Here is a 21,831-nt window from a genome sequence, read left to right as displayed (position 1 = left end):
CACACACACGCACACACACACACACAGATTCACACATGAAAAACACACATTAACAGTGCAGAAATTTCACAGATTTGTCAATTAAACACACATGAGAAACTGTGTTTAAAGCTGATTTCTAGGACAGAGCTACACGTGGTAAGAATCTGAGTCATTGCTGAATTTGAATTCCAGTGTAGCCACTTTTTTCTCCTCAATCTGTCAAGTGCTCGGTGAAGGAAAAATGTTGGGCTGTGGTTTGACACTAATTCAGATCAATCCTGAATACAATTGGGAGGTTGCACTGAATTCTTAACCAAATGCTCGTTAGCTGGATTACAGGAAAAAGTGCAGGTTACCAACCAGCTCTCTTTAACATTGCAAAGACCCTTCTGACAATTAATATACCAAAGTCCTCTATTTTAAGAGTAACACATTACCAAGTTGAAATCTATTTTTTTCTGTCTTTGCTAGCAGAGTTATGGTGAGTAAATTGTCTTCTCTTTGAGTAACACCATGTGGCATCAAAACATTCACATGAATATGAATTTGGAGGGCTACAAACAGGTAATTACCAATATGCATGACTTATTGAAAGCCTATCAAACAAAAGTGTATTCACAGGAGGGCCACCTGCAACAAAAGAGCTGTCAGTTGGTAGCAAATGGGTTCACTATTACTCTCCCAAGAGAGAAATAAATTCAAAACTAAGCACAGTCAAAGCAGAATGTAGCAGGAAATTTGCCAACTTTGAGGTTCAGTAATTCAATTTAGGACTTTCTGCAAATTGGTTGATTTGGAGAGGTTGCCAGATTGAACTGAGAGGAGAGCAGTACAATAGCAGAGCCAGAGCCAAGTTTGGATTTGTTGGCACAAGTGAATTTGCCCCTTTTATCTGAGACACAACGCTGCAGCTCTGGCTCCAGGCTGCCTTTGTACTGAGCATGCATCTGAGCAAATGTTCTGTAGACAATCATCAACAAATCATCTCACAGGTCTCCACCTTTTCTGCTTTCTGAACGCCTGCCCAGGACGTTACTGCATGGATGGATGAGCTTGTATCAAAGCAAAGGAGCTAAATGTCTTCTGGGAGCAGAGGGCTAGAGAAAAAAAACTCAGGTTCATAGGTAAAAAAAAAAAAAAGGCAGAACGCAGTTAAACTATGAGGAACATGTTTAGAAATACAGGGTTTTGAATAAAAATGCATTATTTTGTTGGACCAAATACATCTGCTCAAAGAGGTCTTATTTTTACTCCTCATCATCATACATTAAAAAGCAGCAAGTAACAAACAGAAATGCAAAGCAGTAACATAATTTAACCACTTTCAAAGCTACTTGTCACTATGGTAAGAAAACAATGTTGCAGGGACTTGAACGTTGCTTGGGCCTGACTCTCCATGGTACCTTTGCACTTCAATCCAATCTGAATATTTGGACTTGACTCAAAAAGTCTAGTGTGTTCATGTATAGTGTGAGACAACCGAATCCAGTGACGCAAGTTTGATACAAAACTAAATGGAAGAAATGTGATGTATTACAAGCAAGTTTGGAATCTCAGCAGATTAATTTATTACTGTACTTACATTTTACAGAATGCCAGGAAATAAATGAAAACTATTATAATATGCTTTTGAAAACGTATTGCAGAAACATAAAATACTTGTGATTGGCGTTGGATTAAATCACTTAAACTGCCCAAGTCTATGTGCAGTATGTCAGCCTATGAAAATATGGTCAAAGGTAATTGTTTGCTCTTGTACACTCATTGTAAAGCACCGCTTTTAATGTGGCCTTTAGAGACGGGAAGAAGAGAGACGAGGAAAGAAGAAACTGGAGCTCTTCACACGTCAGTGACATCACTTATTGTCAATGACATCATCACCAAGGGACCAGACAACACTGTCACATCTGAGTTAGTCCTCGTGGTTCAGCCTCAGGACATGTAAAGGACACAAGACCCTCTGTGTGTGTGTGTGTGTGTGTGTGTGTGTGTGTGTGTGTTAGTGAGGTGAGAGAGAAAGGGAAAGATCAGGTGTCTGGTATCAAACACTCCACTGTTTGAAGTGACATGGGAGACAACGCTTCGCTATGTCACCTGTGTCCCCTGTACACACACACACCCGCGCACACACACACACACAGAAAGTTTGGTATAAATGTGGTAGATAAAAAGCTGGTGCCTGAGGGTGCTCTTTGCTCCTGTTCAACACTATGGAGGAGCTCAGTTATCGTGGTGCTATTGTTGAGAGGACAGAGTTAAGGATTTTACCTTTGTAGCAGTGTTGAGCGGACAGGCTTTGGCGTGGCCGTAACAGATACACATTCCTCCGACGGAGATGTCCTTAATTGAATAGTAGTACTGAAAGAGGGTGTGAGAGAGAGAAAACATTTTAATAAGTACGACAGCATTAATGAGCATATTAGCAGTTTAAAAGGCAGTATTGGAACAAGACTGTGCTCACTTGCCACAGTGGTGATTACACTTGAAAAAGATGCCCTGACCTAACAAATTATCAGTCATCATGGTGAGTCTAGCATCGAATCTGGTGATACGTTGAACACCGTTACGGGTAAATGGTAAATAGCTGCAATTACATAGTACTTTAATCCAACCTGCCTCTCTCTCACCCTCTCTTACTCTAGAGTACTTCCTGAGCTACAGTTGCCTATTAGTTTGCCATCATCTAATGAACTATATTAGATCCAAATATAATTGTGCCAAAAACAAAATTGTTTTTGATTTATAAGTCTAAAGAAAAAAAATGACTGTACTGTAACACAACTAGGGCATGAATGTGCTGTACCATATCATCTACACTGCTCAAAAAATCGGATCTCGATAAAAACTAAATATTGAGGGTCAAAATCTTTACTGTACATTGTGTAATTCGTTGAGAACAAAATGACGACACGCGGTCAATGGAAACCAAAATCATCAACCGACTGAGGACTGGATTAAAAAAATCACACTGAAAATCAAAGTAAAAAACTGAAATCACAGTCTGATCCAACTAGTAGTGTGTTTGGCCCCCATGTGCCTGTATGCACTCCTGACAATGTCTTGGCTGGCTCCTGACGGATCTCCTCCCAGACCTGGATCAGGGCATCAGTGAGCTCCTGGACAGTCTGTGGTGCTAATGGTGGCGTCAGATGCACCGATACATAACGTCCCAGAGGTTCTCAGTTGGATTCAGGTCTGGGGAACATGAGGGCCAGTCAATTGCATCAATGCCTTCATCATCCAGGAACTGGCCACACTCTGGCCAGCGTAAGGTCCGCCAGTGGTCAGAAACGTGCACACCAGTAGCCTGCTGGAGGTCACTTTGTAGACCTCAAGCAGTGCTCCTTCTGTTCCTCCTCACACAAAGGAGCAGATACCAGTCTTGCTGCTTCTACGGCCCTGTCCAGCTCTCCTCGTATAACAGCCCGGATCCTGGTATCTCCTCCCTGCTCTTGAGACTGTACTTGGGGACACGGCAAACTTTCTTGTGACGGCACGTATGTACGTGCCATCCTGGAGGAGCTGGACTACCTGTGTAACCTGAATAGACTGCAGGTACCGCCTCATGCTACCAGTAGTGACAAGGACACAAAACTAGTGAAGAATCAGTCAGAGAGCACGGAGAGAGCAGCTGTCTGCGGCCACCACCTGCAAAACCATTCCCTTTTTGGGGGTTGCTGTTACCACTCCAGTGCACCTGTTTCACTTTCACTTGCACCAAAACAGGTGAAATTTCTTCACAATCGCTTATTCTTCCTAGGCGGACAGACTGATATCCCTGAAGTTTAATGGACTTGGTGTTATACTGTGATAATTAAGTCTTCCCTTATTTTTTTGAGCGGTGTAGTTAAGTTAAATTTGGTTTGTAGTCACCTTACCTGTTTATTTATGGTTGCTACGGCTACCGCATAATAGTGTGGTTAGAATAATCTTATGGTTACAGTAAAATCTCTGCTATTTTCAGCTCTACTACTTCTGAATGAGTATGAATACAAAAAGGATATACTGATGTCGTCAACATTAAACCCCCTGACTTGCACTGAAAACCATTATAACAAGAAAAATGTATCTAAACAAATAATAAATTATGACAAACTAAGGCTGATAATTTAAAATAAATCTTACCTGTAAATAGTTAGCTTTAGTAAATCACTGCTTAGGCATAGTACCTTGTAATATTGAGTCATAGTTATGACTTAATAGCTGATAATTATGACTATTAACCAAGCGTATGAGTAAACTCTGGATCTCATAGTTATGACTTTAAGCCCTTCATTCAGACATTACTTTAAGATACAGTAAGTATATTAATAGTAATCTCTAGCACACCTATTTACAATTATGATACATAATTATACTTTCTATTTAACATCATTTGAAAACTATGAAATTATGTCTTTGTCGTTTTCCTGGCACATATTTATAATCTTGAAACATAAAAGAAAAGACAGGAATGTGCTGTGCAGGTGTGTTGAGCCTCACCCGTCTCGTCACGATGGGGTCGATATCTCTGGGGTCATGGAGTGTTAGAGTCATGAGGTCGGCATTCAGCGTCCTGATTCGCTGAAACACCAATCTAATGTACCGGGCGGAGGTGAAGTTCAGCAGGGTCGGGGACGGGTCATCCGCACTGGGACGGCCATTGATCAGAGATGTGTGGATCTATAGAAAGACAGACAGGAAAGTAGTGACATGTAACAGCAGAGTTAAGACATTGTGCGAAGACAAACATTAAAGCTGCTTTTAGTTTTTCACAGTGCCAGATGGTGGTAGGAGTGACGAGCCTCTTCAGTGAAGCCGAAGACACAGAAAATGTAAACGGAGGAGGAGGATGAGTAGGAACAACCTTTTTGTAACAGGAAGCTTTTTTTTATGACACATTTGTTCTTAAATTTAAAAACAAAAGTAAGAAAATAAAAACTTTAAAATGTAGGCCACCACTAGCCTCAATCACGGTGTCATTTATTTTCAGTATTTGCACAGAGGCGCATTTATTCAGATAATAAGATAACTGAAGTTCAAAAAGATGCTGAAATGTAACACCTTTAATTAAAGAGTGAGAAAAATATATGGGGTTCTGTGCTGCAGTGTTTGCCATCTAGATTCCAAGTGCTGATTTTAGAAGCAGCACTATGGGAGTCTACAGGAAATACACAAAACCTTTAAGAACAAATCGTTAATCTAAGAACACAGTTCATCTATGGCCGCGCACATTAGTGGCACAACTTTCACAGAATGGAATTGCATAGCAGTCTGACCCGGTCTTCCACACTGTAACAGTGCTTAGTCAGTCACTGCTTAGAGGACCTAATCATGCACAGCTGTTTTCACACTCTGAACAGGTGACTTGCACCAATCAGAAATGAACACTAGGAAGAAAACATCACGCATTAACACAGTAGGGCTGACCTCTTTTAACAGCTCCTAACCTTGTTGAATACAAATTACACAACTTGAGCCTGTGTTTTTTTAGTTTTATAGTTTATATTATGTTTTAAATAACAAATTACTCAAAACAATGGGCTGAAATTAATCATTTGAACACTAGAAAAGTGGGAAACGGGTTGGGGAAAAATCTTTCACAGGCGCAATGTGAGCAAAAGAACAAACCTGCAATATCACATTAATTCCATTCATTCAGTAATTCTATATAACCAGTCATGGACCAGTCTGGATGGTCTCCTTATATGTAGCAAGGCAAAAAGTAAAGATGTCTAGGTCAGGGTGGTTGATGGGCGTGTGACACGTCTGCAGCTCAGACTTTCATGCAGGAGACTGGTTAACACCCTGCCACTGTTCGGCAGTTCACATGCATGACTAGGGTTTTCCATCCGAGCACCTTGATGAATACTAGTAGACATTTTATTTGTGTCTACCAAAGAAAGTGACATTTTATATTTTAATAGACTTGCTCTGCCTTTAAATCAACATGGAGGAATGATAATGTATATTCTTTATTACCAATAATCAAATCAGCAGATACATCACACAGAGTGACCATCTGTCCATCTATCCGTCTCTCTAATGTGGCCAAAAGCAACATTTGGCATCTGCAAAAAAGTCGTACAGAGTAGGCTGACCGTGTGTGTGTGTGTGTGTGTGTGTGTGTGTGTGTGTGTGTGTGTGTGTGTGTGTGTGTGTGTGTGTGTGTGTGTGTGTGTGTGTGTCAGGGGAGAACACTTGATGGGTGCAAGCTGCACACTTGGAAGTAGCGAAAGAGATGGCTGTGTATGTGTGCGTGTGTGATGGGTGGTGGGGTGACATTGTGAATGTGTGTGCGGTGCTGTGACACATCGCCTACGACTCATTATGGTTTCACTGTGATCAGACGGCTAGGGAGCTGTCAACCCCACACACACACACACACACACAGACACAGACACAGACACACACATACAGAGAGAGAGAGAGAGAGAGAGAGAGAGAGAGACAGACACCTCCGTCGTTACTTGCAGCTCTCGACATCTCCCAGCTCGCACCCCCTCTAGCGCTCCCCCGCAGGACACAGACACACACACAGCACAAACACACAAGACACACACAATGAACACACATGCAAGCACACACACCAGCACCCATGAAAGCGCATACACACAGACAGGCATCAACAATTAGCCACCAACAAGTGTGTGTGTGGGTGTGTGTGTGTATTCTGCAGTCTTCTTTCTCTTCATTAATGTCAGTTATAGCAGACTTGCCCCTCTGTTCTTACTGGGTGCAATCATACACACAGCTGATCAAAGCAACATAACAGTAAACAGTCGTGTGCACATTTGTGTGTCTGTGTGTGTGTTTTCAATAAATTGGAACACACTTTTCCCATCAGCAATTAGAGTTAAATTAACAGCTGTCCACATTTGAAAAGAAATCTACCCACTTTTAGTGAACAAGCTCCGATTTACTTAATTTGTAAGCATGTAGCATTTCAGTATCTATTCCACTCAGAAAACTACACTGATGTCTTCACGTGAGCTTATACAGTTTGACCTGGTGTCACGAGTTGAGTTTCTCCTTAATACAGTTTCACATTTTCTGCTTATTATTCATGTCCGCTTCTGCAGCACTGTAGCAACATCTTTTCTCGTTCCAAACTCAGTTTAATCCCTCTTCCAGTCCCTCAGTATGTATACTGGTCCACCAGATCACTCTCTTTCCCAGATCATGTTATGCGCCTCATAGTCAGAGTTCCTATCTTTGCCCTGCCTGTCTACTTATAATCTCAGCCTGCTTTGGAGTTTTCCTGCTCCATTTTTGGATTACTTTGCCTTTCCTTTCTGCAAATGCAGAGTTAGTGTTTTACCTACAGTAGAGTAGTAGTTAGTTTGGGCACAGATGCTATGGTGCTATGGACCAGATCAGCAGATAAACGTATTTTGGCTGCCTAAAACAAAGCCCTCCTAAAAAAGAAAACTGCTTTGCATTGCCATCAGACAGCCCTTTTGATTGGGAACTGAAGCTGTTCCCACTCGCTTCAAAGCCACCAGACTCCACTGACAAAAACATTACTTTTACCTCCACAGGAGTTCGCTGTGCTATCGCTGCCACATTCAATGTACATGTTAGCCTGTTAACATGTTACTTTGGATCTAATCTAACCATTTGAAACATCAATGTCACACAATAACACAAGCAAACTAACTGTAGAGGGAGCAGTAGACAAGCAACTCCCATGTTCTGCAAGGTAAAAATGATTTATCTGTGAATAGAGTCTGGTGGCTTTGAACAATTCAGTTGCCCGTCAAAAGGGCTGTCTGACGGCAATGTCAAGCATTGAAAATATTCTAAATATAGCATACACTGCCGGCTCTTCCAAACAGGGGGCAGTTTGGTAATACACTAACTATGGAAAGTGCATCATACAACCCCACCTCAAATAAGCCGAACTATCGTTTTAATTCAACATATTCAATCCAACTGAGCACGGGTCCTATCAAATTCCCACTGGCACCATCCAAATCAACCCAAAACTAAATCCAACTCAACTGGAAATTACAGTGACAGTAGCATTGCGGTGTTACCTCTCCGTTCTCCAGAGGGTGGATCTTTGAATAATAAGATGTGCAGATAACTTCATTGTCTCTTGTGTAGGATGGAGGTCCTGTCCGTGGATTAATGTTGAACCTTGTCAGGCACTCTGTGTCTGTGGTGGCGTAGTACTGCCAGGGATCAAAGGTCACACCATCTATTGAACGCTCTAAAACCCAGTTACCTGTGGACAAAAAAAAAGTATTGACAGAAAAAATGATGATGAAATACTTCTAATGTGTGATGTGGAGGGGAGAAAAGATCAATAAAAAATAATGATGGACTGTGTTTAGGTCACCCTACTTAAAATACATAGAGAATTGACAGAACATTCATTTCCACATATTTCTTGATCGCTTAGACTGTGATATTCCACCTCCTGAATTAATTGAATGTAAAGTAAGGTGGTCCAGTAAATGAAAAACGAAAAAGCATATCAGATGGTACTAAACAGAAAGCCTGCAAACTGCCATCAACACAATGACACAACACAAAATCTGGCCGTCTTTGTCTTTGTAAAACAATAACACAATTTCAATATTTGCAAAGGCATGTGAAAACAAAAAATACATTCAAGTGCATCCATATGGTTTTACTTTTATGTCTACTGCTCAGCATGCTTTTGTCTATCATCCATGTGTATGAACAGATGGCATAGGTCTTGTTTGCTGCATCAACTTGATGATCACATGATGAAGCACAATGCTATTCAAGTGTTTTCCTGCCAAGAGACAATCAGACTGAATTTGGCATAGAAATGGTTCCTGACCAACTTTGTTAGTTAAGGTAAAAAAGTATAAATTAAAAAAAAATCTATTGTAATGTTACGGATACTGAAGGAGGATGTCTAATACCTTTATAAGTAGAAAACAATGGAAAAATGTTTGACGCACCACTAAAATGACAATCCACTATTTTGTCAAATCTGTGAATAAGAAAATATTAACAAGTATCTATCATCTACTCCTTGAATGGCCTGCTGCCCATGCTAGCTATTATGCTAGCTGTCTACGGCTAGTGTGTTGCTAATACAACACATTAAGGAGAAATATTATGCTCATTTTCAGGTTCATTCCTATAACAAATGGACGTAGTCACCATGACGTCTCACAACTGAATTCTAGACTGCTTTTTCAAAGCTTGAGTTTGGGAGTTAGATATGGGCGTCTCCATCTTGGTTACATGGCTGTCGCCATCTTGGTTCATTTGGAGCCGCCCTAATCAATTGAGAAGTAGGATAATTTTCTCATTGATTTCCATACAATCGGCCCTCTGCAGTGGCCCTTAGAAAGAAAGCAGGTTTATGGCACCTTCGCATTTGCTTCACATTTCAGACGCAGAAGCTAGATCCACTTCTTTTAATGTTCAAAAAACACATATTTTTCTCATATTGTGCATACTGCTCTTTTCAACTCCTTTCTGAATGCTCCACTTTAGTTTGTCTCTCTTTAAGCCCCCCCTCCCAGCCTCTGATTGGTCAGCTTCCACAAGCCAGAGCAATAATCACTATAATTGATGTCAAAAATGATAAATAATTTTGATTGTGTGTGTGGGGGGGGGTAATGTCCTCAAAACGCCTTTTTCACTGTATTTAACCATTTTATGAGACTGAAAATAAGTCTGTAGCTGGCACGTTAATCACTCAGTAATCATTTCATTGTATAATCAAAGCAATAACATAAACACCTGGAACAGTGTGTGGCTTTGTAATTACAAATTATGAAGCCGGATGCTTACCTGGGCGAGGAGAGTTAGCTGCCTTTACAATCACATAGGCGATCTGGAAAACCTGGAAAACAGAGATAGAACATAGAATGAATGCAAAAAATAAAAAAGTCTATAATATACTGTACAGGTGTAAACTCATTTCACTGACTTACTTCTCACAGATATTGTAGCTGTGTCTGACAACTCTGTTGTTTAATCCCCTACTACTCCCTGTAGAAAAGTGAACATTTACTGTAGAGTTCGGAAACGTATGAATCATCAGCAGTTTGGATCATCGCTGACTGGTGTAATCTCGCACAACTAATTGATCCATAAAATGCACCATTTTGCATTGAGGGTTTTTTAGCAGAAAGTAGCCAAAATACCATGAGCACTGCTTTTTTGTTCCATTGTGGGGGTTTTGTGGGCACTGTGTAGTTCATACATTTCACATTCAGAATTTGGAGATGCATGTAGTTCATAGGCTTTGTATGAAGTCACCTCCTATGTTATCACACGCACACTGTAAAACTTCAGTTTTCTGCTTCAAGAGAACACAGTAAACAGTTGGTGATAGTAGTCCAGAATATAAGTGTACTAGCAGAAGGTGGACGGAAAAGAAATGGGTAGGAAACTCAAAAAGCCAGTGAAGTAAATCAAGACTATGGTGAATGTGAGGGTTGCATGAGGGATATTCATTACCTGATTTTTATCTAGAATTGGAAATACTGATGTTCTTTTATCTTCACCTTTTTAATATTCAAACTAATTTTAAATGTATTTAGGTATTTATTATTCAGGCCGACTTTCCTTCAGTTTGATCACCAACTAGACAGACAGACAAACAGCGAATATAGGTCAAATGCTGACTCCCCGACTCTCTTCACCACCCCCTCTCTCACCCCATCCTATCTCTCTTTCTTCTCGTGATGTGGGAAGCAGTGTCACATTGCAGCAATTAGAATAGGGAGAAAGCTACCGTGTGTATGTGTGTGTGTGTGTGAGAAAGTGTAACCTTATAGCAGTCATTCAAACCCACTACAAAGAGTCAATGTTACCTGTATTCACACTGAGGACGGGATGGTGTGTGTGTGTGTGTGTGTGTGTTTGTAAGAGAGCTCTCAGCGGTAGCTTGTAACATGGTGACAGCTATGGGACAGCTAAGCAGCTCCAGCAGCTAAACATAGATGAACACAGCTAACTAATGCAGTGTGTGTGTGTGTGTGTGTGTGTGTGTGTGTGTGTGTGTGGGGAGAGTTGCAGCATGTCACATTTTCCGTTTTGATCAGATGTGGATCAGACGAGGGATTTTTTTTCCCTCTAAAGCTCAACACAGCATCAACAAATAAACACACCAATAACTGTCGTGCAAAAAATTACACAGCTGGTAAATAAATGTTTATCTTGCATCCATGACATTTAATGTCAGGTAGGTACGTCTATGGCGAGTTCACATCATGGACATATCACAGAATAAAATTTAATTGGCCAGATTCTCTTTTCAAACAGGTTTATTAATTTTTGTACTTATTATTTTACTGCAGCATAGTTTGGCAATTTTGAGACTAAACTGTAAACTCAAACTAGCAGAGTGTCTGGAAGTTTCATCAGGTTACATCTGAGACCTTGTTAATGTAGGTTCGAATGAAGTAAACAAAATTTTGTCTGACTGGACAAAAAGAACATAACCCACTAAATAAATGAATCAAAAAATTAAGATTTTGAAAACTGAAGCCACGCAGTATTGTTTCTATAAAGACATTTCATGCCCAGTCTAGCTCATGTCTCTTATTATCAGCCTATGGCAGAACACTGACATTATGCCAATGGTAAAATGAAACCGGCAATATGGAAAGAAGTTCTCCGTCTGCATATAAAACACTAATTTCTTTCTCTTGAATGCAGGTTTTCATTTCAAAAGGAGAGCACGAAGCAGATCTGTGTGTTCTAAAGAAGTTCAGTTGGACTTGAGTGATTAAGTGTAAAACAATCAGTGACTCATTTATCCCCAGACTCTTATCTGTACTTTGTTTTTGCACTGATGAATAATTCTGTGACTCTAAAATAAACAACTGACTAAGTTGGCATATTTTTTGTATTACATTACTTCAGATAGAGGTGTTGACATTGCAGAGGAGTGGAGGCAAATTATTCATCAAATCTATAAAGGCCACACAATTGCGTATATCTCTAGCTATGACAAGTGTCTCCTATTTTTACATCTCGAGTGATTTTAATACTCACAACACTACAAAATAATGTTCATCTCCACATACAGTAGTTCTCAAGTATTTCACTGCAGAAGTCGCGCACATTTGACAGGAAACAGTCATGACAAGCCGGAGAATGGCTTCTGGCATCTATTTTAGCATAAAAGCCAAATGAGCACTTAACATGTTTATTTCAATGCTCAATCAGCCCATTTAAGCCCTGTGTCCAGTATGGTTGGGCTGCCCACGATTAAATGGACTGTGAAGAATCCATTTTGTCTCAGCGTGACTTGGACACACAGTGGCAGCGGTTTCACTGAACAGCTGGTGTTTACAGGCCATTCACGCGGAGACGTGTTAAAATTTCTCTGGCCAGATAGACTGACATCAAACTCCGACTCCACTTAGTATTGCAGCAAATTATAGCCGCAGAGTGTTTGCACACAAAAGCAGAAACGACTGATCGGGAACAAAAAGGAATAAGACCAGAATGACAAAAAGAAACGTAAAACTGAATTCTTTTGAGTTTCTAAACAAGCACACGCAGGCATGCAGACACACAGGTGGAAATGCAATCAGAGCAACAGATGCAGACTTGTTAAAATTTACTGTCTCTTCAAGAGAAAATGTGTTAACATCTCATTGGGCTAATAAAGTAGCTTTTGGCTCAGTTTAAAATAGTGTGAATCATCAAATATCCCCGCCTGCCAAACTTAGAGCAGGCAAGGGAGATAGGAGCAGGAGATATTCACTGGAGCCACAAAGTCATCTCATCGCAAGATCGTTCTGCATTTCCACTGAGCTGCTGCTAAAAACAATTTATGGAGATGTTTCAAATGCTGCAGTACTTTGAATGGCAGTCTCATGACAGCTCTGCAGCAAATACATTTGAAAAGAGTTCAATATTTACAGTAAAAAAAAAAAAAAAACTGTAAAATTATTGTGTCACATTGGCTTTAACAGTGGAGAGGGTGCAGCAGAGTGCAGCATATACAGACAATGGCCTCTGGATAAAACTGAGAAAATGGTCTGGTGTGTAACAGCCAATTGAAATCCATTCTCTTTAAGTCTGCCTCCATGTCTGAACTGCCAAAAACACACTTACACACACGAATAAAAACGCATGCAAACACGAACGGGCTTGCTCACAGACTTGGTCGTAATTTGGCCTTAAGCTTTTTAAATAGGCTTTAGTCTGCACAAAACACCAGATGCTGCAATCTCCCCCACATTCTTGCTTTGGCCCGAGCTACTGCCAAACATAGACCAACAAAAGTTTCATTGGGCACAGCAGATGTTTAATTTACCTTCTCTCTGTTATGAATGAAGATTTTTTTTCTTGTGTTAAAAGCTGTGGCCACATTTCATTCTCATGTTCCTGATGATTATATCAAGTTTATGTAACCTTAGAAACTCAAACATTCAAGCAAATATGTTATAAAGCTTTAAATGTGGCAGATAAAGGCTCACCGAGTCCTGATAACAACTAATTTCATCTGCATTATTAAGGTGTCCTTGAACAGGACGACGACTGTACACTGTAATGAACTCAACTGTGATTACTTTGATATTCAGTCATTTTGATATTCAAATAATAGATAAATAGTATAGCATTGTCATTGGTCTGCTTCCTCGGGCTTTGTGTGTTCATGTCCAACATCCTTATGCTTGAAAATGCCATTAAAAGAGGCTCATTGCGACAGAGTTCAGCCAGTCCAACAGACAACAACAATGGAATGACAGTAGGAAGAAAATAAAAGAGCAGGGAACTCTGATTGAGTTCGTACGATGTTCACCTCCAGAAAGGCACTGTTGCCTCAAAGTATTATTTTATAATTCATTTTATAATATATTGTAACCTCACGACTATTATTGATCATAAGGGCTGATTACAGCGTATGTCTGGATCATAACCAACACGAGTAAGCATATCCTAAGCATATTCATAACTACTTTCTGAAGTTACATTGGTTGGGACCCCCTGTTGATGATAGACAACAGCAGAATAACAAAAGAGTGTGAACAGACACAGTCAAATTAACAGCACTAAAGGCAGGAAAAGGAGAATTTCCCAGCAGGAGCAAGAAAATATGACAGAAATCTCCCAAATCATTTAGCAGAACATGGCTGGCAAACAATGAAATGTAAACCCCATCCAGCATTTCTCCCCATATGCCATTTGTTGTGGTAGCTCAGAGCTGGTGACAATAACGTCAGTTAGCTCACTCAGAATCCTCTCTTTCTAAATGCTCCATGTCGTCTTAGGTTTTCAAATTGTTGAACTTCCACCCATCTCCCCTTAGGAAGCTTTCGCTGGGCACAAATGCAGTTTATTTTTTTTATGAAAAAAATGCATTTTAAGGACATGCACAGAATTTGTCTCCCTCTAGTTGGTTAACTTTGATTAGTGATTTGCATGTTTTGGCTTCAACAGGTAGGCAGTGTACTATTAGAATTTACGATTAGCATTAAAAAACACAATCCTAAATAGATTTTTAAGAATTCGAGGTAGTAGTTTTGCTAGTAACATGCCTTTATGCTAGTCTTTGTGAGTATTTATGAGTGCATGTGTCCATGTGTGCATGTTCAGGTATTTAAGACCTGTGAATAATGAAAGCACTTTGACTGACAGCCTCTTTCAGGACCCTGATCATTCTGCCAGGTCCTCCCCCCACCCTAAGAGAGCAGAGCCGGTGCACAATTTGACCACGTCGGACAAACTGTCCATCAATCATACTGGCCGCTGCATTTCCATAATAATAACTGCAATTTTACTGAATCTCATCTGAAGCTTGTTGCCTTAGCGAGGCAAGTTTAACCCCTCATGGTAAAAATAGTCTTAATACATTTACTAGTAATTTCTTAATCTGTATGCATAGTAATGCCTAACCCTACGGCCACACAAGACTTCACACACTGGAGACACAGGGCTGAAAACTTTTTGTTTAATATGAAATGACTGGATGATAAGAAAAATAAAAAGAATGATTTGATATTTAAAAAACCTGTTTAGACTTGGAAATAAGTCCTTAAAAAATAACCAGAATTGAGCTCTCATGAAGTCAGAGACGGTCCTGAACCCTCTTCAACAAGTCTCTGCGGAGGACTTTTACATTGATTGTTAAGTCAGACGCACCTGCATGCCAAATTATAATTCAAGAATTCATCTAAAAATGATGAAGAACATACACAGACATCAACTGTCTCTCTCACACGCACACAGTAACTGACATGGACCCTCAGCTCCCACTCTCTCATTATTTAGTCTTTCTATCCAGAGAGGCTCAACAGTAACAAAAGAGGAAATGAGGGTGGTGATGTCACAGGCGATAACAACACACACACACTCATTTTCTGAGTGAGATGACTGAGGTCGCTAGGGAAATTCAATGCACTGGAGGGTAAATAGCTTTCTGTTGGAGCGATCAAGACTCAAACATATATAAGTATATATATATACATATACATATACACTCCCCTCCAAAAGTATTGGAACAGTGAGGCCAGTTCCTTTATTTTTGCTGTAGACTGAAAACATTTGGGTTTGACATCAAAAGATGAATATGAGACAAGAGATCAACATTTCAGCTTTTATTTCCAGGTATTTACATCTGGATCTGATGCACAACTTAGAAGTTAGCACCTTTTGTTTGAACCCACCCATTTTTCATGTGAGCAAAAGTATTGGAACAGATAGACTTAAAATACATTAACGTGAAAAGACTTAATATTTAGTTGCAAATCCTTTGCTTGCAATAACTGCATCAAGCCTGTGACCCATTGACATCACCAAACTTTTGCATTCTGCTTTTGTGATGCTTTTCCAGGCTTTCACCGCCTCCTCTTTCAGTTGTGGTTTGTTTTGGGGGGTTTCTCCCTTCAGTCTGCTCTTTAGCAGGTAAAATGCTCTACAGGGTTGAAGTCTGGAGACTGACTTGGCCAGTCTAAAAACCTCCCACTTCTTGCCCCTGATGAACTCCTGTGTTGTTTTGGCAGAGTGTTTTGAATCATTATCTTGCTGCACCATGAAGGATCTCCCAATCAGTTTGGTTGCATCTTTCTTTAAATTGGCAGACAAAATGTTTCTGTAGACTTCTGAGTTCATTTTGCTGCTGCCATCATGTGTTACATCATCAATGAAGATGAATGAGCCCATCCCAGAAGAAGCCATGCAAGCCCAAGCCATGACATTACCTCCACTGTGTTTCCAGATGAGCTTGTATGTTTGGGATCATGAGCAGATCCTCTCTTTCTCCAAACTTTAGCCTTTCCATCACTTTGGTAAAGGTTCATCTTTGTCTCATCAGTCCATAAAACTTTGTCCCAGAATTTTTAGGCTTGTCTCTGGACTTTTTGGCAAATTCCAGCCTGGCCTTCCTATTCTTCTTGCTAATGAGTGGTTTGCATCTTCTGGTGTGGCCTCTGTACTTTTGTTCATGAAGTCTTCTGCCAACAGTAGACTGTGACACCTTCTCTCCTGCTCTCTGGAGGTTGATGCTGATGTCAACAGTTGTTTTAGGGTCTTTCTTTACAGCTCTCACAATGTTTCTGTCATCAACTGCTGCTGTTTTCCTTGGTCTACCCGTTCGACGTCTGTTACTTAGTACACCAGTGGTTTCTTTCTTCTTCAGGACATTCCAAATGGTTGTACTGGCTATGGCCAATGTTTGTGCAATGACTCTGACTGATTTTCCATCTTCTCTCAGCTTCACAATTGCTTGTTTTTCACCCATGGACAGCTCTCTGGTTTTCATGTTGGTTACGCCTCTAACTATAAATGCAGTCTGCACAGGCAAAACCCATATCTGAAACTGAACGTAGACATTCAGCGCTATTTATTGTTTGAATAATCAATGTAACAGGACACACCAGGGCAACAAAACACACCTGTCAGTCACATGTTCCAATACTTTTGCGCACATGAAAAATGGGTGGGTTCAAACAAAAGGTGCTAACTTCTAAGCTGTGTATCAGATCCAGATGTAAATACCTGGAAATAAAAGCTGAAATGTTGATCTCTTGTCTCATATTCATCTTGTGATGTCAAACCCAAATGTTTTCAGTCCACAGCAAAAATAAAGGAATTGGCCTCACTGTTCCAATACTTTTGGAGGGGAGTGTATACACACACACACACACACACACACACACACACAAAACACCCACTGAAGAATGTACACACACACTGGGTATATAAGGCAATGGGAGTGAGGGGCATTTAGCCAAAATGAAACTTTAGCGATGATTACTTTATAGTCAGTCACCGAAATAAACACATATAATACAATGCTGTGGACACATCAAACAGGGCCATTACATGAAAATGGCCGCTGAAGCCGAGTCGACCTAGTAGGTGGTCATTGAGAAAAAGTACACTGGCATTAAAAAGCTTTTAAAGAAAGTGCTCGTTACAAATGGAATTTGACTAGGATAAGAGCAGGAGTAGTGTGGCGGCGTGCGTGTGTGTGTGTATATGTCAGTCTCCTGCTCCACACACTAATATTAAGGTCAGAAGTGAGTGAATGAGAAAGTGTGTACGTGGGTGTATAACCAAATAGATGAATTCATTGGCCATAACACTCCAGTGAGAAGTGTGAAAGTGTGTGTGTGTGTGTCAGACCATTTAGGAGTGTGTGTGTGTGTGTGTGTGTGTATATATATATATATATATATATATACATATATATATATATTCTGCAGCCACAACACTGTGGTGAAAGGTGTGATTGATGGACCTGAGGCCATTAATATGTCAAGATGGCTGCTGCTTGACTTCCTGTCCAGAGATATAATTATATTCCACGTATGTGATAGATGGCAAAAAAATAAATAAATAATGCTCAGCTTAGTTTTGCCCCTTTGAGTTTGACCGTTCTCCCTCTCTCTCTGCCTTTAGATCTGATTCTCTGTGAATAGTAGGCGGCTGAACTGAAATATTCCAATATTTTTAAAAATCTATTACAAAGACTTTTGTTTAGTGTAACACAATGCGCTGACTGCAGCAGAGTCATTTTGGCAAGCCTCAATCACCAGTGAGCTCTTCTGTTCTGTTGTTTAACTCACTAATACGGCATAGCAGTATTACAACATGGAGGAGGAGGAGGAGGAGGAGGAGGAGGAGGCGTCACCATTGGTGTCAGATTTGTTCAATTCGTGTAGATTCTGCTCTTTATGAATTTAGCCACTTTTATCATTCCACATAAAGCCAAGGAAGAGAGTCACCTCAATCTTTTGCTTCAGTTGCTTGCTGGTTTGCCATTTTAACTGTTCAAGTATGAGAGAGTTTGAAGAATACACTATTGTGTTATTGGTTAACCCATTATTTAACTATGGTGTAAAGGCTGATAGCAGCAGCAGACCGAACCATTCCTTTATTGCTCTAGAGACAATTGTGATGCTTACAGCCTGTGAAATGGTGTTACACCATTAACAATAATAATAAGTAAATAGACAGCATTCATATAGTGCTTTTATCCAAAGTGCTTTTCAGTTTGCCTCTTATCTACCCATTTGTTAGCCTTTTCCCCCCCACAAAGAACTAAAATGGATATCCCATAATATTGTGGCGTTATGTCCTGTTTATTTCTCGGTCTCTTACTTTGTCATGATCTAATGTTTTCATTTCTCTGTATGTGTCTTCCTTTTCCCTACATGCCTTTTCTAACCCAAATCAAGTAAATCAATTTTAGGCATCTCCGCAGTGCATTGTGAACAGACACCGAAAATATGGGAGGGGGACAAACCGTCTGAAGGACTTTAAAAAGTCTGCCAAGTCATTTCTAAGAACAGAAGGACATCTTAAATATCTACATGTGAACAAATAATATCTTCCCTCCAGGATCACATTGTTTCTGGATATTCAGTCTTTGTCCCATCTCCAGCCCTTGCCACTTCTCAACAAATCTAAACTTTATCTGTTTTCAATAGGCTTCTCTTCATGAACCGTGGGCTGCAGTAGCTCAGTCCACAGGGACTTAACTTGGGAACTGAAGGGTGTTCAGCATGGCTATCTACTCTTGGGAACCTGTTAATTGGCAGCCATATCACCGTAGCATCTTTCACCACATTGCATGTCTCCCTTTTGGTCCTTTGTGCGAGGAAAAACTGAATGAACATATTGAATTTTCCCAATAAGGGATTAATTAAGCAAATCAACTTCTTTTTCCTCTCATGGACTAGAGTCGTCTCAGCCTCATTAGCTTTTTTCTATGACATCTAAATAATTATAATCTAGTGGTCTAATCTGTTTAATCACACTTCTAAACTAAACTAGATGTTCTAAATCATCCCATGCCAGCACACAGCCGTTCAATCACCGAGATTCCTGCCAAGCCTCCAAATCAAATATGGAAACCCAATTATTTAAAGAGTGACACGTATGCTTGTGAAAAGATTGATAGCAAAGTTGGTGCAACTAATTCCATCACGGCAGAAATAATAGTACGTAGCTTAATTACTTGGATGACAAAACAAAAACACATAATTTAAAGAGCTGCACATTGTACCTTTACATGATTAAGTAATTGCTATAACTGCATATACAATGAAATCCAAGCTGAGACTGCCACACCTTGATGTGTGTGTGTGTGTGTGCGTGTGTGTGTGTGTCTTTGTTCATTTAAATCTAGTAAGACAGTGTTATGACGACCTTGATGGACCAAGCACCAGAGAGTTTCCTGTATAGCATTTAGAGGTTAATTGTCCCTCAAAATTCCCCATATGGGGTAATGTTGTGTGAATGCTGTTTTCTGTATATAAGTGTATATATGTGCGCTACTGTAAGTCAACTTCAGGCTCTGTGTAATCCCCACCTATCCTTCCGTCCCCCAAATGAATCAAAATTATGCAGAATAAACTGCAGAACCAGTTGTTCGAAAAGTGCTTTAGCAGCTGTCTCAAAATGTTTAATACGCAGCCTAAAATTACACAACAGTTATTGATGCTCTCGATGCTGTTTAATGAACCTTGATAAACAGAGAAGGGTTTGTAGTTTGCCTCTTCGCAGAGAATGGAGGCTGTGGTCAGGTTTGATTCATGGCAGGTTTGATTCATGGCAGTGGATTTCAATTATGACGAGTCACCATTAAAATCCTTTGCGACCAACATAAATTCAAGCCGACCAGACGTGTCATTCTTTTTGAAGGAGGACTTTATACAGCCACCGTTCAGTGCTACAGGGAGTGAATGTTTGAGACTCTGAAGACATTTAGAGAAGAGAATCAGTTTAAGGTCGGGGTCAATCTTGAGGGAATCCATGTGCAAGTCAACTGAATATCCTCAATATAGTATTACAAGTTTGTGTGTGTGTGTGTGTGTGTGTGTGTGTGTGTGTGTGTGTGTGTGTGTGTGTGTGTGTGTGTGTGTGTGCGCGCACGCGTGCGTGCATCTACCTGTTTTAAATCCAGTGTGATTGTCACATAGTGGTACTGCATTCCATTCTTGATAGAGGGACTTTGCCACCAACGGTTGGTCCCATCTATGGCATACTGTATGGGATGTTGCTCTGTACACACACACACACACAGATAAAGACAGAGTGAGAGAGGGAGAGGTTATCAGTTGTTATATTCTGTTCAAATTTTAAGTATTCTCGAATCCAGCCTTGCTCTGAGGGGAAAAAGTTCCTCACCACTCTTTTTTATAAAATCCTTGCATATCAACCATTGAAGGCCAGATATCAAAAGCCCAATTTTATAACTTGTAGAAGAAAAAAATAATAGATTTCCCTTCTATTTTAGATTTTATTTCTCTTTTGAGTCAAAAAAATGTCATCCTATCTGCAGAATCTGCTCTTGGCCGCTGTTGCTACTCCACACAATAGCTTTACTAGAACAGGCAGATAAAACACATTATTTTATTACATATAAAAGGTCACTATGTGGAGTTTTTATATATGCCATGTGAGGGGATTTTATTGGGTATTAAATGTGTTTGAAAGTTTTTAAGTGAAGATGTGATGTTGAGGTTTATTTGCAGCTGTCTGTCACCTGGCTACTTATGCGTGACATTTCTGTTAAAAACCATGGCAACTATCAAGAGCAAGATAGAAGGAGCTATATACGCTTTGGTAAACTTAATTTCTCTGCTCCCTTATAAAAACAGCAACAACCTAGAATTTGGATTTCTTACATTGCAAGTAAATAATATCGGAAATACGGAAATCTGCCATTTATGCCACAAATCAGTCAATTGCCTGACTAACTAGTAAAGTGGGAGAGGAACACTTAAACATTTTGGGACATACTCTTTCTTGCTGAGGGTTAGATAAGTAGATGTTTACCGCTTTAATACCTGTCCGTTAAATATGAAGCTGGTCCCAGGACACCGTGAGCTCAGCTTACTATAAAAACTGGAAATAGGGGGCTCCGTTTATCAAAGCAACAAAATAATCCACCAACAAGTAGCTCTGACTGCCAATTAGTCAACTGCCAATTAGTATTATACATCATTTGTTTCATTTGTACAAAAAGTGGCACGTAATAACAAAACTCATAGCTTCACACACGGCTGTTATATATGAGCTGGGCTATTTCTAGACCTGGTAGCCTGGCCACCTGCCCTTGACTTCCCTCACTGTGTCCATTGTCACGATGCACGCAACTTGTCAGTGTCACTTGTCACTGTGATGATTTGTGTACTTCATCTACCTCAAAGCAAGAGAGCGAATAAGCATTAATTTCCCAAAATGTGGAACCATACTTTTAACAGTGAGCAAGTCAGTCATTCAACTGATGACTCAAATGTAATAAATCTAAGTCTTTGTATTAATGGAGACAGAAGTGTTTTAAAATGACCAAGTCTGTCTCAGTTCACCACTTTTTTTCACCTCACTCTTTTCAAGCTTGCCCTTCTCTCCTTTCTCATCCCCTTTTTGCAGCAGTGGATCCGACCCTTTTGTCTCATCCTG

At 40.1% G+C, this 21,831-nt stretch overlaps 1 protein-coding gene across 1 annotated transcript in view; it reads right to left on the bottom strand.

Moving 5' to 3' along the window:
* Positions 1-21,831, bottom strand: part of lama2 (laminin, alpha 2) — a 165,835-nt gene that overhangs the window by 111,048 nt on the left and 32,956 nt on the right. The window contains exons 3-7 of the mRNA XM_070849929.1: positions 20,315-20,427; positions 9,745-9,796; positions 8,001-8,191; positions 4,465-4,644; positions 2,251-2,340 (exon numbers count right to left, since the gene is read on the bottom strand). Of these exons, the coding sequence (XP_070706030.1) occupies positions 2,251-2,340; positions 4,465-4,644; positions 8,001-8,191; positions 9,745-9,796; positions 20,315-20,427 (626 nt within the window). The remainder of the gene's footprint in view (positions 1-2,250; positions 2,341-4,464; positions 4,645-8,000; positions 8,192-9,744; positions 9,797-20,314; positions 20,428-21,831) is intronic.

The sequence above is a fragment of the Pempheris klunzingeri genome, chromosome 18 (genome assembly GCF_042242105.1).
Source record: "Pempheris klunzingeri isolate RE-2024b chromosome 18, fPemKlu1.hap1, whole genome shotgun sequence".
NCBI classification, from domain to species: domain Eukaryota; kingdom Metazoa; phylum Chordata; class Actinopteri; order Acropomatiformes; family Pempheridae; genus Pempheris; species Pempheris klunzingeri.
This window is presented reverse-complemented; position numbering and strand designations above follow the sequence as displayed.